The sequence below is a fragment of the Marmota monax genome, unplaced genomic scaffold, assembly GCF_021218885.2.
Source record: "Marmota monax isolate L192 unplaced genomic scaffold, Marmota_monax_Labrador192_F-V1.1 WCK01_AAM20220418_F8-fsc00014, whole genome shotgun sequence".
In the NCBI taxonomy this organism is placed as follows: Eukaryota; Metazoa; Chordata; class Mammalia; order Rodentia; family Sciuridae; genus Marmota; species Marmota monax.
This window is the reverse complement of record NW_026695222.1, coordinates 23485197-23502825: the sequence shown is the minus strand read 5'-3', so window position 1 is coordinate 23502825 and position 17629 is coordinate 23485197. Positions and strand designations below refer to the sequence as shown.

General features: G+C 55.9%; 1 protein-coding gene across 3 annotated transcripts in view; it reads right to left on the bottom strand.

Annotated features, from left to right (window-relative positions):
• Tox2 (TOX high mobility group box family member 2) overlaps nucleotides 1–16750 on the bottom strand; it is a 128106-nt gene extending 111356 nt beyond the window's left edge. For 2 of the 3 annotated variants that reach the window (XM_046433718.2, XM_046433717.2), the window contains exon 1: nucleotides 16625–16750. In XM_046433718.2, the coding sequence (XP_046289674.1) occupies nucleotides 16625–16723 (99 nt within the window). In that variant the 5' untranslated portion in view covers nucleotides 16724–16750. Of the gene's footprint in view, nucleotides 1–15313; nucleotides 16531–16624 lie in introns of those variants that run through there. The other variant, XM_058575422.1, reaches the window with a different exon arrangement.
• Nucleotides 16751–17629: the final 879 nt, after the last annotated feature.

Genomic DNA, 17629 nt, shown 5'->3' with positions numbered 1-17629 from the left:
GAGCCCCCGTGCACACACCTGCTGGGGAGCAAGAGACCACAGGAGAGCCATGCCACCCCGCCAGACACGTGAGTCAAGGTACCCTCGGTCACCAGCCCCCAGAGGTGACACAGTGCCTGCAGTGTCAACCAGCTCAGCCAGAAAACCTCCCAGCCAACCCCCAGCACCACGAGCGAAGTCAAATTGTTGCTGCTCTAAGCCACTAATTTTGGGGTGGCTTGTTAGACAGCAGCACACAACCGTAGGGACTCACAGAAGAACACTCGCCATCATGTGCCCCCAGCCAAGAACACGGGCCTGGTCTACACAGCCTCAAGCTGACAACAACAAAGAGCCCCTGGGATCCTGGAAAACAGCAGAGATGGGGAGGGGCAGGTCCCCGGGCCTGCGACCTGGTGGCCCAGCGCCCTGGCTTGACCTGGACAAGGCCAGCTCATCTCGGTGCCTAGCTCTGTGCCTGTCTCCGCAGGCAGGAATGGCGCATCCCACGCCAAGACCTCTCAGGTCCAAATGGGGAACGTATGTGAAAGGAGCTCCAAAAAGAAGCTGAAGACCCGCATGTGTGAGGACAGGGTGCAGAGCGAAGAGCAGACCTTAGAGCTAAGCAGACCCAGGTGCACCATCTGCTCTGCCCCTCACAGGCTGCGTGACCTTGGGCAAGGTTCTCAACCTCTCCGAGCTTCAGGTATCCTGCCGGTGACAATAATGCATAACTTGCAGAGCTATGGTGGGAGTTGAATAAGACAGTATACAAAGGACACCCACGGCCTGGCACGTAGTAGGTATTCAACAAACAGCACCCTCCCCCACTCCACCCAGCTCGGCAGCTACCATCTCACGTTTGATATCAGCATCGTGAGCCAAGTGCCAAGTTGTGACTGCAGCTTACATAACACCCTGCGTGAGAGGTTTGTAGGGAAGATGAAGAGGGAGTGGGACATTGTCAGCTGTGACTGGGAGAGAAAACACCCTTAGAGGCGGGAAACAGCGGACCCCTGAAGACACATAGACTGAATCCTCACCCCCAGGGTCTCACACACCCAGGCCCACGTCTGTCTTCATTTAGAACAATCTGGGACTCTTCCTTCATTCCCCTCCCATGCACCAGCACACAGCATGAGGCACACAGGATGGAGGGAGCAGGAAAGGGGTCTCATCACAGCGGCAAGGCACCCAGCTGTCAGTCAGGTCCCTGGACAGCAGCATGGCTCAGGGACTCTGTCCTGCAAAGCACCTGCTGGGAAAGCAGATGCCCACCTGTTCAAGTGGAGGGTTACACGCACACACCCAGACACACACTGAAGACACAGTTCTGAGTGCAGGGAGGGCAGACAAGATGGCAGAGTGGGGGCAGCAAGGACCCCCGAGCCGAGGGGCATGGCATTAGGAGGTCCCAGGCACCCAGCTCCCACTAAGGGATCCCAACCCTAAAGCCTGGAGCTCAGCGACCTCCGCCCTTCCTCGCCAGCCTTCCTCCATCCAAGCAGGTCTGTGCTCTTCCCCTGCGGCATGCCCCACCCCCAACATCTCCTCCCTACATGGTCTGGAAGGAGAAGAGGTGCTCCTGACAAGCAGGTTGGGTCCCGGTCCCACGTCCCACTGTGCCCTTGGCCCCGTCACCTCCCCTCCGGGGTCTCAGCTCCTATTGGCACAGTGGAGACAGCTGCCCATTCCCAGGGGTGGGTACCCATTAAATAAATCACACGATGAGATACCCATCCAAGGACATGGAGTGAATGACTTCCCCCTCCCTTTGTCCCCATCCCACCCTTCTGGGAGGTCCTGCCTCCATGGCTCCCTCAGCAGATCTCAGGGAGGGTCCCTCATATGCCCCACCCCCCACCACCTTGGGCTCTAATATAAGAGTGCAGACCCCCACATCCCTCCATCAGGTTCATGCCAATGTTGCCAGGTGCCTATCTTCTGGGGAACTGCCCTTGGCTTATGGGACCAAGTGCAGGGGACATCACGCCTTCCTACCCTTCTCCAGCAGCCCACAGCCGATGACTGACTGGCAGGGGGGACAGGAAGGCCCCCACCCTGGCCTCAAGATGGGACCCACGCTGGGGTATCTTTCCTGCTCTGGGGCTCCCATGGGATCAGGCTGACACAGGGCCCCAGTGGAGGCCACATCCTGCTCACTCCCTCCAGTCCTGACCTGGCTCCCAGCCCCTGTCCTGAGAGCACACTCCACTGAGTCTCCCATAGGAATCCTGGGCTGGGGCTCTGCACCCAGGCATCTCTCTGTCTCTCTCTCTCTCTCTCTCTCTCTCTCTCTCTCTCTCTCTCACACACACACACACACACACACACACACACACACGTGTGTGGACTGATGCTCCGTCAGGACCTCTGCCCAGCATCACCTACACCTTTTTAAAAATGCAGAATCTCTGCCCCCGGCCTGACCTACGCATCAGAATCTGCATTTGACAAGACGCCCTGGGATTCCCATGCACCTGGGCGTTGGAGAGGTCCTGCCGAAGCTGGTCACCAGCCTGCAGGTGAACTAAGTACCACCCAAACCTTCCATCAGTCATGGGAGTCCTGTAATGAACGCGGCTGTCATCTGCTGCGGTCTGAATGTTTGTGTCTCCCAGATTCCTGTGTCGAGATCCTGAGGGTACTGACCAGAGTAGGTCATGGGGACAGAACACGGTGACTGGGATCAGTGCCCTCGTACAGCCCCAGGGAGCCAGCGCTCACCACAGGGGGCTGGAGCGAGAAGACAGCTGACTTCAGCAATGCGGGCCCTCACAGCACCTAGTCTGCTGGCCCTTGATCTTGACTTCCCAGCCTCCGGAACTCTAAGTAATACCCTTCTGTTGTTATAAGCCACCTGATCTCTGGGGTTTTGTTATCAGCCTGAAGGGAGTAAGACATCATCCAACCCCAGTCAGCAGCTGCAGAGCTGAGCCAGTGGGTGACCACCAGCCGGGGGCCACACTCTGCCCTGGGCAGGGTGAATCCCAAAGCTGCAGGTGGCTTGAGCTCTAACCCCGCATGCTTTACTTGGCCACCAGAATTCTGTTTCTTTTCGGTGACAGAGAAACTAGTCCCAGCATTTGCACTTGTCAATTAAAGCCTTTACCCCTTCTTCCTTCTTGAAGGGAATTCAGGGCCCCACCAGACAGCCAGGAAGGGGTTCCTAAAAGCACCCTGAGGGCAGATGCTAGAAATACAGGCAGATGCATTCCCCAGGGCCCTGCAGCAGAGGAGGGGAGCCAGGCCCAGAGATGTCTCCGCTAGAGGAAGAAGCCTTGGCCTTCCCCGAGTCAAGGTGGGCGTGGGGGAGGGCAGCAACCCCTCTTCAGAGACCCCCAGGGTGTGAACCCCCCATCCGGGGGGATGCCCATGACCTTTGCGAAACTAAATGCAATAACCAAGTCCTATGTGCTGAGCGGACCCCAGGGCCAGCCCCGGAGGCGGCAATAATCCAGACGTGTGTTTGGACAGGAGGCACCCTGCAAAGCTCAAAGTCAACGCTGCCTGTCGCCGCAGGAGGGAAACGGCTCACCTTTTGCTAATCGCCCTAATTCATTTTTTATTACTAACTTTCCTGTTTTCTATTTGCCGTCCGATTGGAGATATTACCAAAGGCATTTAAGAAGCATCAGATCCCGGCCCAATGGCAAACATAACTCTGTCCACTGAATCTGCATTAATATACATATAATTCCCTGATCACAAAGACCTCACGGTCCACACGCGAGACCCTAAATGAAGGCAGAGGTGGCAGAGCCAGAAACCTAACCAAGATTTTTCAAAACACTATGAGGTCCACCAAGAAGGCACCCGGAAAGGGGCACCTCAGCTCACGCTCCTGGAGAATGCGGTTGACTCTCTTAGAAAATGACTTGCTGGCACCAATCAGGGGCCACAAAAATGCCCACTCCTTTTGACTCACGAATTCTATGTTGGCCACAGCCAACAACCTGGTCTTGTCTTTGACAGCTGTCCTCTCCATTACCCCTCATCCCACCTACCCACAAGTCCCCGCATTCTGCCTCCTCCTCTCTCCCCTGCTCCTCCCCTTTCCCTCCCACCAGGGTAGAGCCACAGAACGTTCTGCGCGACAGAGATTTTCCATTTTCCGTATCAGCCCTGCCCAAGGCCAGCTACCCCTATGTGGCCACAGAGCACTTGAAATGAGGCTCGTGTGGCCAGAGAAGGAAATCTTACTTTATTTTAAATATAAATAGTCACATGTGTCTAGCGGCTACCATGTTGGACAGCACAGCCACAAGCCAACACTGATTCTCTCCTGGGCCACAGAAGTCACCCCCATCTGCTCTCCTGGGTCCGCTCTTACCCTCTGTCCAGTTCCCCCCACAAAACAGCAGCAAAGATTCTTCTAAATTGCCACACCTGTCCACAGCCCCCACTGCCCTAGAGTGGAATCCGAGTTCCCAGACTTGGGGACATCGTGCTGCCCAACGCCCGGGGAGCTCCCAGCTTCAGGAAGGCTAGATGGGGCAAGGACAGCAGCAGAGGCCTCCTGGAGGGGTGGCCCTGGAGCAGAACCTGAGAGGTGTCCCTAGGAGATGGCTGTGGTCAGGAATGGCAACATGGGAGGCAGGGCCACAGGGGCGCTGGGACAGAGCACACAACAGAGCCCCCTCCTGAAGCCCAAGTCCTGGGGGGGGGAGGGGAGGAGGGAGGGTAGTGACCGGACAACATAATGAACAGGTAAACGACACACTGTTGCAAGGGAAAAGAAAAAGACCAGGTGGGCCCCGGGGAGGTGACATATTCAGGGGGGGCTCCAATCTGCACAGCTGCCAAATAGCAGGTGACTTCTCCCTGTTTCCTACATGGTGGGGCAGGTAACGCGGTATTTAGAATTTACAGCTTAATAAAAAGGGGTGGTCACTCAGGAGAGAGGCCACCCCAAAGTCCTGCTTGGTCAACAGAAGCATTCCCACGGGCTGGAGAGAGATTGTGCTATCTCTGAAGGCCAGGCCTGTGCGCCCGATGCCTCAGCCCAAGCAACGGGAGGGGAGCCTCCCTCCTGAAGGCAAGGTCACCGGCACAGAGATGGAAGTGTTCAAAACAGGGGCTGCCACCTTTGCCCCAGAGTCAAGCCCTGATTCACGATCACAAGGACCAGGATTTCCAACATCAACAGCTCTTGATTCCAGCTTTCCCTCCTGGGCTCCGCTGGAGATGAGCCTGACGTGATGCTACAAGACTCACGTTCAACTCGCAAGACCCAAACACTGTGTCCCTCACCTGGATGTGTTCCGTCCTCCGGGCAACAAGGTACAAACAAGGTATGTGGGGCCCAGAGAGGGCAAGTGGGTTTTTCTTGGAAACACAGCCTGGGATATGTTATGGTGGTTTTCTCTGGAGAACAGGATCTGCCACATTCATTCATTCTTTCAACAAGGATCCATTGAGCACCGCTCCACAGCAGACCCTCTGCAGACCTGGGCCTACCCCAGGAAGAACAAAACAAACACCAGCCCGGCGGTTTTTAAAGTCTACCATCTAAAGGGAGAACAATCAAGTCATTTCACAGATATGCTATACCATGGGGGGAAAATACACTAGACCCAGGATCAAGAACAGGGAAGGCAATGGCCTCAAGAGATCAAAGTCTGAGAAAGTGGGGATGAAGCTGAGACCAGAGGATGAGCAGGAGCCAGTCAAGTGAAGAATGAAGGCAAGATGCTCCAGGCAGGAGGCATCATGGCAAGGCCCCTGTCCCAGGCAGACGGCCGGGGACCCGGGATGCAAGCCATGAGGGGAGGAAGCCCGCGTGAAGCCTGGAACCTGGTACAGAGCCCTGGGAGTGACGGCTGGGGAAGCCTGGGGGTGTCAGACCCCACAGGGACTTACAGGCCAGGAGGGGAGTCTGATGTTATCTGCAAGTCCGGGGAAGGTGCTGGAAGGTTCTAAACTGAGGCAATTTGCACAGAGAAGAGGCGGGGTCCACTCCAGCCTCCGAAAGGTCTCCGTGGCCCATCCTGGCACGCGCCTTTTGGTCCCTGGAAAGTAAATGTCTCAACTCCACTGAAAGTTACGGTCCCTGGCTGGTCTGCAGGAGGCAGCCACCTTTCAGAAAAGCAAGACAAAACAGCAACCAGCTGTGGGCACAGAGCATCAGACAGAAGCTGGAAAACTTGCCCGGCTCTCTAGAAAGACCGTGGCTCCTCAGGGCCAGGACCAGGACCAACTCCCTGACCCACGCCTGGCGCCCACCACCGGGCACAGTAGGCAGCGGACGCTCTGTGGGCGGCGAATGAACAAGTGAGTGAATGAACTCTTCAGAGGCAAAGCAGGACTCGATTCCAGGCCTGTGTGATGAGGCCCATCTCCTGGGAGAGGGGTGCAGGGGAGAGAGAGAGAGAGAGACTGAGAGAGAGGGGGGAACAGAGAGAGAGAGGGAGGGAGGAAGGGAGGACATTACAGATCAACCAGAATCTGGGCACAGTGTGCGTGGAATATCCCGAAACACTCCTCCGTCCTTCCAAAAGAGACACCAGAGTGCCACTCCCTGGGGATACAGGCTGACGCCCGTGTGAAGGGTCAACCACACCTTCCTTCACGGAAGACAGTCCCTCCCTTGTTGACCGTCCGGCCCGACTCCACAGGAAACCTGGGGACAGGAGGCCCTTCAGTACCTGACAAGACAACTCTAGAAAAGACCAGGCAGCAGGAGGCACGTGGATGGGGAGGAGCTGCACATGAATTATAAATATCGGATAAGGAAGCCACACTCAGAGTCTCCTGGGTGCAGCGCACTGGCAACTGCCGTGTCCCTGTGGGCCCTTGGAGCGAAGCCCAGGGACTGGAGGGAGAGCTGAGCTGTGGGGGGTGGGCTTCCAAGCCAGGGAGGATGGGGACCACCCTCTGGGGGCTGGTCCTCTGCACTTGAACCAAAGCCCAAAGGGGCAGCGTAGAGAAGAGCCCCTGGTCCTGGCCACACCACGGACCACCACAGACAGGGGCGGTTTCTGTGCCCCGCTGGCAGGCCGTGGCTCCTCTCCAAATGCTCCCAGAGACGGTGCCAAGGGTCACCTGTGCCAGCCCCGTGAGTCTAAATGTGTACTTGATCCTTAAAGGCTCCTGCAGCGAGGAAGAAGGGAACAGCTACTCTCCCTGCCAAAAGAAGCCTCAACCCCAAAGCACCCAAGATTCTGTGATTGAAAACGAACATAAAATCCCAGGATGGAACCTGCGTTCACTGTTCTTTGGAGGAACCAGAGGACCTGAACAGCACTCAGCAGCAGGAATGAAGAAAGGGATGACTGACTGGATCTCCTGCATGCTCACCAACAACCTGAGGTTCAAGTGTGGTTATGTGGAGAAAGTGGGGCTCAGAGAGGCTAAGCAACAGGCCCAAAGTTACACAGCTTATAAGTGCCAGCATACGAACCCAGGCACTTTAATCAAACTCAAGTCATACACAAATGCACTCTCTGGCTTTGCGTAAAAATTGACTTTCATCTCAAGTGGATGAGAGAATGAGAAAACAAGGCGGGGAGCCAGGGGGGGGGGGCTCCTGAAATAATATAAGTTAACATCCAACAGGCACTCCGAAAATATCTGCAGAATGGTCGAGCAACACCAGGCCGAGGATCCACCTAAGACATTGCAAAGTTCAGTTCAAGTCAAAACACAGCACCATGGAACAATAAAATTTATGCATGAGATTGACCCTGGGTTATACTGCCAAGTCGGATTCATTTCTAACAAGTTTCTAAATCATTCCTACAAATCAGGCCCAACTTCGAGATAAGCACGTTTGAATTAGCTGTAATGTGAAGGCATCTTAATGGCAAATGATGTCTGAAGCTGAAAACCAAGGCAAGGAGGCCCAGCGGGGAACCCCAGGTCCCAGAAGAGAAGAGTGCATCAACGGTCAAAGCAAGGGGCCTGTGGGGTAATAGGGGGACAGTCAAAATGCCCCAGGCTTTGCCCTGGAGGAAAACCAGAAGACGGTGGGGGAAGGAGTGGCCGAGCTTCGGGGCTGCACTTTCTGTCCAGCTTCTCAGTCCCGAGGCTCCCTGTCATTGTGTCCACATGGTTGACAGTCATCTTATTTTCATGGACCCAAACCTACAGGGAGATTTTTCAGCACGGCTGGGGAGCAGCAGCAAAAACATATGGTAGGTAATTATTAACTTAATGAGTCATGGTAAATTGTGATTTTATATCTTGGCGTAAAGATGTTGCATAACACAGGATAATAAATTTTGATCCATTACCCTGATGCTTAGAACTGGCTACTGTACAACTGGGATTTCTGGTGCCTGCTAGAAAGAGCAAGCCGAGTGTGGTTTAGTGGCCTGGTTTACAACCTTTGAGTCCACAGGTCAACAGGTTGTTGTTGAGTGCCTACTGTGTGCAAGGCGCTGGGAATTGAGCTCTGACTTGAAAGCTCAGTGACTCAGCGGAGAGAGTTTCACTCACCAGATGAAAGCCGACGGGGAACTGTGGCCTGTGGCTCAAAAGGCAGAGGAAAAATGAAACCTGAAATTGTTGGGAACAGTGTTGGTGCCCCGCATGTGGGAAGGTGTCCAAGTCAGAGACCGACGGGAAACATCAGGGGGGCGTACACAGTGGTGGCAGGTGTCCCATGCAGAGGACACAGCCCCTCCCAGGAGGGGAGGCCAGGCTGTGGGAGCAGAGGTCACACCACACACTGCCCCCAGCCTGCCCAGCCTGCGGGGCCTCATCGGGAAGCGCCTAGGAGCCGCAGGTGCAGCGCACAGCACAGGTTTCCCTGGCTGATGGACACTCCTCTCTGAGACTGTCTTGGTCAGCTGCCGAGTGGAAAGTTGGATGGCGTGGGGGGTTTGATCCCAGGTATCAGGAACACCTGCTATCAAACACTAGTCGGCAGCTAAACAGAGATGGTTGGCCATCGCCGCCAGAGTTCAGCTCCTGGAGGCCCGGGAAAGAGCTGGGAACCTACCTGGCTAACAAGCTAACAGGTGGGGTGGCGCTGAGGGGACCCCATGGTTTCAGACGAGAATATGGAGAGGCGTGCCCGCCTTGGCCTGGGCACGCAGCTGGGGCTCAGTCCGGTGGCCTTCTCCAGCCTCTGGGAGATCCTGGGGGTTTCCCTTGCCTTGGGGACAGTCTGGCATTGCATTCCCTTCGACAGCACTCTGAGATGGAGGCTGCTCTCAAAGGGAGAAGGCTGGAGTCGGGTCACACGGGAAGAGAGTGAGGGGAGCACACCTGGGCAGAGAGAGGGGCTGGCCCTGGCATGTGACAGCTCTTCAAGTTGACCCAAGGAGGCAAGGAGGCTGCCTGGCCTCTGCCTCCTGCACCCTCCAGTCACTGACTGCAGGCAGGCGCCTGGGTCCATAGTCTTTGCTACAGTCTTTGTTCCCAGCGCAGCACCCCGTGAGCCAGCCCCTGCGGTCCCCGAGGGGATTCACCCTGGTACACACAAGAAAACTGAGACCCGCTGTGGCTAAGCGATATGCACAGTCACCTGCCCAAGCCAGCGAAAAGCGCAGCTGTGATGGGAACCGATTCTCTTTGCGAACGAAACCCACTTTCTCTCCTCTCTGTAGAGGGAAGGGCTCAGGGTCAGGAAAGCTAGGTCTGTCCGTCACAGGGCTGGGCGGTGCTGCAGCAGGAGGGGACGGCCAGGCCTCCAGCAGCCCCTCAGGCTCCGCTCACATTCCAACTTGGGCTGCTGTTGGTGAACAGAAGGGAGAGCGCTTCCTACTGAGGCCCAGGCTGTGGAGCGTGACATCCAGCCCTCGGGACCACTTCAGGGGCAGGTGTGCATGTGCCCATCCTGCAGGTGAGGACACTGAAGCACTTGAATACCTTGCCTGTGCTGGTGATGGTGACAGCAGTGCTCAAACCCAGGTCTGCTGGTTCCAGAGCCACCTGCCCTGGGATCCAGAGACGGGCTGCAGTCAAACAGGCCGCACCATGGGAACACCGGGGCACACAGCCTGGGATCCAGGGAGCACCAGGGCAGGGGGAGAGCCCTCCTGGGGGCAGACCCTGCAGCTCTTGCACCCTGCTGGCTGCTCCCCCTGCGGGGCCTACTCAGGGAAGGCCCTCTGGGGACAGCCAATTACCCAGTGTCCTGCCTGGACTTGTGCACTCACCACAAGGTCTTCAGATTACAGGAGCCACAGAAGCTAAATTCCTCAAGCCCAGGGGACAACTGGCCAGTCCCAAAGTCGCTCATTCATTTGTTCATTTGTTCACCAAATATCCATTGAGCACCTCTGTGCCAGGCCAGCTCTGGGAATCCAAGTCCCCCCTTATCTGAGGGGGATCCATGCCAAGATCCCCATGACTGTACCAAACGCTGTATATACTGTGTTTTTCCCTAAGCAGACCTATGTTAAAGTTTAGTCTATAAACTTGGCACAGTAAGACACTGATCCTAATAGCTAATAAGAAGATAGAATAACTATAAAAATACACTGTGATCAAAGTTATTTTTAACTTATAGTTTATTTCTGGAATTTCCCACTGAATTCTTCCAGACCAGGATTGACTGTGAGTAACTGAAACCAGAGGCAATAAAACCTCAGATAAGGGTTTTGCCTGTTCAAAAGTAAAGGTGGAGACAAGGGCTCCTGCCGTCTCCTGTGTGCACTGGCCATCTCCTGGCTGTGGCTGGGAAATGGCTTCATTGGGCCCCCTTACCCCACCCCAGGGATGTGATTGGAGCTTGGTCCCCAGGGCAGCAGTATGAGGAGGTGGTGGGACCTTCAAGAGGCAGAGCCCAGTGGGAGATCCTCAGGTCACTGCTGGCATGAGTAGTTCTCTGGGACCCCTGGTAGTTTCCATGAGAGGTCATCATCAAACAGCAAGCCTGCCCCCTCCCTGGCCCCCAGCCTCTGCTCCTGGTTTGAGATGTGACCTCTGCTCCTGTGCCTGCCACCGTTGTCAGTGGCCTGCAGTGATGCAGCCTCAGGGGCAGGCCTCAGCCTGCACTGTCTCCTTCTGATTTTCAGCCTCCACTATGAGCTCTTTGGCAGAGTGAGCCTGTCTCAGGCAGCTCATTCTGGTACTGAGGAGCTGACCCATGCACTCCTCAGAAAGCATCCTCCTCATCCTCCTGATGCCAGTTACGAAGGACATCCCAGCCTTTCGGTCACTACGTCACACCACCCTGTGGTGCGAGGTTGACAGTCACTGATTTGCTTCCCCTTTACACAGAGTGGAACAGAGATCCAGAGAAGAGCCCCCCCACCCCCACCCACGTGCTCAAGGTCACCCAGCCGGCAGGGCTAAGCAGTGTCTGGCCTGGGCTGCTGGCGCTGATGTAACAAGGCATGCCCCTGCAGGCCCCTCCTGGGTACGAGTTCAGATGGAAGCTAAAGAAGAGCTTCCCAACAGAGGTAGCACCTTCCAGAGCCCCCTGGTTCCAGCCAGCTCAGCTCACAGCCCACCCAGGTCAGGGCTCCTTCCACAGGACCCAGCCCCCTGCAGCACCCACCCCCTGCATTAGAAAGCTCAGGACCTCCCCCCAGGGCGGCCGAGCAGGCCTCACAGATTTCTGGTTCAGGTGAGGCAGAAACAGCAACCCCTGCTTCATGGGTTTTTGTCAAAACATGACTCCAACCATTCACTGGCAGGTTTGCCCAGATCCCCATCCTGACAGTGCTGTACCCAGCGTGGTGTGGGAAGAGAGTGGGACCATGCACCCACGTGGGCAGCCGTGGGCAGGCATCATGCCAGATGCTGGGCATAATCTCTGCCTGCCAGGAGCCCACAGAAAACCACACGCAGCCCACCAAGCCACGGACACACCAAGTGTGGCCCTTGGACCAGCAGAAGCAGCACCTCGGCTCACCAGACATGCAAATCCTCAGGGTCCTACCTCAGGCCAAATGATCCAGACTGTCTAGGGATTGAGCCCAGGAATCTGCTTTTAAAAGCTTGCTGGATGATTCTTAATGTGTTTATTCATCTGGGGACACCAGTCTAGATCAGAAGGCCTTCCCCAATCTCCCTATTTGAAATTGCAAACCAGCCCCAGGACGTGACTCCCCAACCTTCTTCCCTGCTTCATAGTTCTCCAAAGTTGTATCACCGTCAACTATAATACCGAATACTTCATCCATACACTTACAACTTCCCACACTGATATTAAGCTTCTGAGGGCAGCAATTTGAGTCACTTTTGTTCTCTGTTGTAGCATCAGTTGCCCAGCACAAAGAAGCGATCAATAAATATTTGTCAGTTGAATGATGGATGACAGAACATGCCATAACCCACACAGAACCAGTTCTTGCAGGTGCCTAGAGAAAGACAAGGTTGGTGGCCATGAAGCATGGCACAGGGACAGTGGTACCCAGGTTGGCCTGGAAGGAGGTTTAGTCCAGGAATGAAGGATGCTTAGAACACAGATGCTAAGCCTCTTGCCGGAATAGGTCTCAGATGGTTGATACCACTCTTGTCTAATCAGTAGTTTGTAAATGCCAAGAACTGTCCTAGCCTGTATCACCTGCTGCATGAACCTCAGTGGTAGGTTCAGTGACATTAAATAACTTGCCCCAACCACAAAGAAGACTTGTATAAGAATGTTCATAGCAGCTTTATTTATTTATTTATTTATTTGGTACCTGTGATTGAACTCAGGGGCAGTTAACCATTGAGCCATATCCCCAGCCCCCCCCCCTTTTTTTTTTGTATTTTATTTAGAGACAGGGTCTCACTAAGTTGTTTAAGACTTTGCCAAGTTGCTGAGGCTGGCTTTGAACTCGTGATCCTCCTGCCTCAGCCTCCCAAGCCACTGGGATTACAGACGTGCACCACAATGCCCAGCCAGCTTTATTTATAGTAGCCTCAACCAAAAAATAAACCCAAATATCCATCATCCTCTGTGAGATATTCATACAATATAATAGTACTTAGCAATAAAATGGAATAAACTATGGATACAACACAGATGAATCTCAGACATTATAAGGAAAAATAAGGCAGATGCAAAGATGCATTTGGCTGCATTTGAAGTTCTAGAACTTAAATATAGTTACATACCTAAACTGTATTTAAATAAAGCATTGTAATAGAAATCAGACAAGAAGCCACCGCTGGAGGAGGGGATGGGAGAGTGCTGATTCAGAAGAGTCATGAGGGGGCTTTCTGGGCTGGTGGACCATGTTCTACATCTAGATTGGAGTGGTGAGAGTGTGGGTGTTTACATTCACCTAAACTCAGAACCAAGCACTTGAAATCTGCATTTGATTGTACTAAATCACATTGAGTTTAAAAAAAAAAAAAGCTAAAAATAATTTGCCCTAAGTCACAAAGTCACAAATGGAGATGTGAACCCAGGTTCCCCCAATGCCAGTGGCCAGTTTACACAAATCAGACAGAGTTGAGTGAGGAGTTCCCAGCGACCCCCCCCACCCCTCCCAGCCTGGTAAAGCCCTTGCCAAAACTCTGAATGAAAGGAATTCACAGTTACTCTAGGAAGGAAGTCACAGGCTCCCAACCCCCAAATCCTGACAGGGAGGCTCCTGAGGAGGCCAGAAGAGTGTCTGGGGGGAGTCAAGAAACCTGCCTTCAGGCCTCAGCCGTGCTCTCCACTTGCTGAGGTACCTGTGAGCCACTCCGTGACTCAGTTGCCCCTCTGGGAAGCAAAGAAGGAGGGATCAGTGGTTGCCCAGAGGCCACCAGGCCACAAGCCCCTATGGTCACCACGCACTGTTACACTAAAAATGTCATGTGCCTGCCTTGGAGCTGGTAGGCTATTTTTCTAACGCATGCTAATATCGTGATTAATAAACACACATCTATTCCAACGCAAAAATGAAACCACAGCTGCTTTTTGTCATTGTGCAGTTTCTCAAACAAAAGACACCAAAAGAACAACCACTGCTAAACGACTTTGGTTTAAAGAGACTGGGAATCTCTGTGTAGAGGATTGCTAAGGGGACAGTCACCAAGGGGATGGTCTCCAAGGGGATGGTCGCCAAGGGCCCTTCCAGGTCATCTGCCCCATGATTGTCTGGCATCACTTGGGCAAATGCCTGTCCTTGTGTTCCTAAGGCCTGGGTCCCCTGAGGAACAAGCCTCTTGTCTTGGCTCCAGGGACAGAGTCCCCACAGTGTGGGCTGTGTCCTGGCTCTGCAGCACAGCCTGTAGGCACAAAGTGCCATTACTGCTGCACCTCAGGCCTCAGTTTCCCCTCCAGCTCTGATACTGACCAGTCATAAGAGTGGAGCCTGGGCATTTCTCTCCACGACCCCTCACTATCAGCTTCCAGTGCCAAAAAAGGAGAGCTTCTGGTCACAGTGGTACCCCATCCTCCCAACTACCACACTTAAGGCCACAGCCCAATAGGGATCTGCTATTAGTGCTGAGACCCTGCTGAGCCAAGTGCCATCCCCAGCCTTAGCAGGGAGAACTGAGCAGCATGTCTCACATCCAAGCACAAGCACAGACCTTCCTTTCACACATCCTGAGTGGCCCAGCTGCACCCTCCACTCTGGACACATCCTTAGCTGTGGGTCAGTGGCCCTAGATTCCAGATAGAAATCAGAATCACCCACTTGTCACAACTCACCCCCACCTCCACCCCCACCCCGGACCCTCCCGGCCAGTTTCACATTGGTCCTGGTGCTGAGTCAGAGGTTTAGAGAGCCTCCGGATAAATCAGGGGCCTCAGCAGAGTCCCGCCTCCCAAAGGCCCAGAATTGGGGCCACCCCAGTCTGTCAGGGCTTACAGAAAACACCACCCCCAAAGGCAGAGCGCTGGTCTAAGACCCCACCCACCGACTCACCCAGACTTTAGCGTACAAATCCCTAATCTCCACTCATCCCCCCAAAGCGAAGAAGGAATCTACCTTGCCCACTTTATGTTTTAAAATAACAAAGCCAAGGGCAGAAGACAGACCAGCTGCCCCCACATCCAATCTTCCTCTCCCAGAAAACTCCACTTGCTACTTCTAATGTTTTCCCTCCATCAGACCGAAAGCAGCTCGTGAACCTGCCTTATCTTCAGGACACCATCCCCCTCTCCGCTTGCTAACTTCCCGGGTCACTGGACAAAAGATAATCACCCCTACTCTTCCCAAGAACTCGCTTGCCGCCCACCACCGCCCCATGACGTCCCAGGTCCCAGTGCTGTCCCAGATCCTTCCCAGCCAGCCCCCAGCCCGCCACCCTGGACGAACTACAGAGGGCTGTGCCAGAAGCGGTTCCCCTAGGACCTGAGGACGCACTTGGAAAGGCCCAGCCCAGGAGGCCCAGAGATCCACGCTGGACGCCCTCTACCCGCAATATCCCCATGGCCAGGGGCTGGGCGAAAAGCCCGTGGGGAAGGGGAGAGATCCCAAGCGGCGGATCCAGCCACCCCACGCGCACTCACCAGGCAGAGCCGCCGAGCCCGCGCGTCTGCGCCGGGGCAGCGGGAGAACCCACGCGCGCTGTTCAATCCGGGCTCCGAATGACGAAAAGCCTCGCTCGGCTCCAGCCGGCCCTGGACCAACGCACCGACCCGCGGACGCACGATGGTCTGGCTTCCCAACTAAGTTTGAAAGTTCCCTCCACCGCAAGGGAGGAGGACGTGGACCGCGCAGCTGCCCCTAACCATCCGGGCTGAGCTCAGCGGGGAAGCCGGGATCCGACGCCTCGGGGGCCGGGGGTTCGGGACAAGCGAGCTTCCTTGGCGCAGGACGCGCTCTGGCGCCGCGCAGAAAATATCTGGCTGGGGGTGGGGGCGGCGATTTTGAAAAAATGGGAGAGGGTTGCCCCCTACTGCAGCGCCCGCCTGCAGGGACCCTGCTCTCGGTCCCCGAGAGGGTATAGGCCTTGATTGGCCATTGCAACTCGGAATCTGAGGCCCCGCCAGGCAACGATGGCCAATTAGTAAAGGGCCCAATTAACGCGCGGTGGCGCGGTGAAGTTAAACCCCGGCGTGAGAGTGTAGATGACCAAGGTGGGGGGGTGGGAGTTAAGGGCAGTGCGGAGCCTGTGGCTGTTCCTAGGTGTGACCGCGTGTCACTGTGTGGACGTCAGTGTGATCTGTGTCTGAGGTTCACCGTCCGGGGGTGGCTGTGTGTGACAAGTGTGCGCTTGTGTGAGTCATAGTATGAGCTTGTGACTGTCGAAGCGACTTCTTTGTGTGACTGTCCCTAGTTGTGACTGGGTGTGACAGCGGATGGGGGCATGTAACGGGGTGTATGTGGCATGTAGTGTGCGTGGATGGGTGACCTTATGTGGCGGCACGACAATGTACGTGGGCGAGTGACTGAGTGTTGTTGTGAATAAATGACTTGTCAGGGTGACTCGTGCGGGACGGTATGCCAGTGCAAGCCGTTCATGGCTGTCTGTGACAGTAGGTCACTGTGTGTCTGCTTGTGAATGAATGTGTGGCTGTCGGGAGACGTAGATGAGTGAGAGACACTGTGTCGTCGTGCGGATGGCTGTCGGGGTGACTTCGGCTGTGATCCGCACAACTCAGGGCGTGTGTGTGACCGCGAGGGTATCGATGTGAGCGGCACGTGCCCCTCAGCGGGGTCGAAGTGTATGTGTCCCCCCGTGTGCACCCCAAAGTGCCCACGTCGCGAATCACCAGGTGACTCCCGCCACCGCTCAGGCCCGGGGCGCTCGGGCCCGGCAGGGTCCGAAGGCGCGGGCAGGCCGCGCCCGCCTGGCCGCGCACCCCACCCCCGCCTACCTTGCCGCAGTGGTAGTAGTCCAGGTGCGCCAGGCCGGCCGGCTCGGCCCCGGGCCGCGCGCCCACCGCGGGCGCCGAGGGGTACAGGCGGACGTCCATGGCGGGCGCGGCGGCGGCGGCGGCTCCCGCGGGCAGTGCCTGGGCGGGCGGCGGTGGGAGACGGGTGCGAGCGGGTGTGCGAGCGCGGGGGCGGGCCGGGGGCGGCGCCCGGCGGAGCGCCCCGCCCCCGCCCCGCCCCGCCCGCACGCGCTATTGTTCCGGCCTCGGGCGCCGCCGGGGGCAGGGGGCCCGGGCCGAGGCCGGGAGGTCCCTCCTCCGGGATGGGGCGCCGCCGGTCCCCGGCCCGGCCCTCGGCCCCTGAGGGTCTGTAGGGTTGTGCCCCTGTCCAAACGGCTCTTTCCCGTCCCGCCTTTTGCCACCAAGGGTGTAGGGAAGGAGAAACCCGCACGACACCCCTCTCCAGAAGCGGGACAATCTCGACCCTAAATATCTGGGGCGGCGCCAACCCCGATATGGCGTAGGGGACAGGGGAGGAAGGCAGTAACGCGAACTCTTTCGGAGATGAGGGCTGCTCTCTCTGGGGACGCGGCCCAGCGCGGGAGGCTGATCTTAGGAAGTCCTCCCTCCTGGTCCGGCTGACCTGAGTTACCGAGAGGGGGGCCCCCCGAGGGAAATCAGTGGCCTTAAACTTTAATTTTACGTGTGGGGAAACTGAGGCACGGGCTTTCGGCATCAGTAACGGAGCACCGGCCCGGTGGGCTTCCCTGACCCCAAAGGATCCAGAACTGAAAGCACTTGGAGAAAGCGCAGGAACCCTGCGCCCTTTGATAATAGGGAGGAGAAGGGCTAGAGGAATGGCCTAGAGTTCCAAGCTCTGAGTCAGGGTCTGGAGTCTACCCCACTCACGTTCTCCTGGGTGAGAAAAGGAAGGAAATGCAACAGAGGTGACTGCGAAACGGGTCCCTCCCCCTAAAAAACAAGAAAAATGATGATTTCTCACAACAC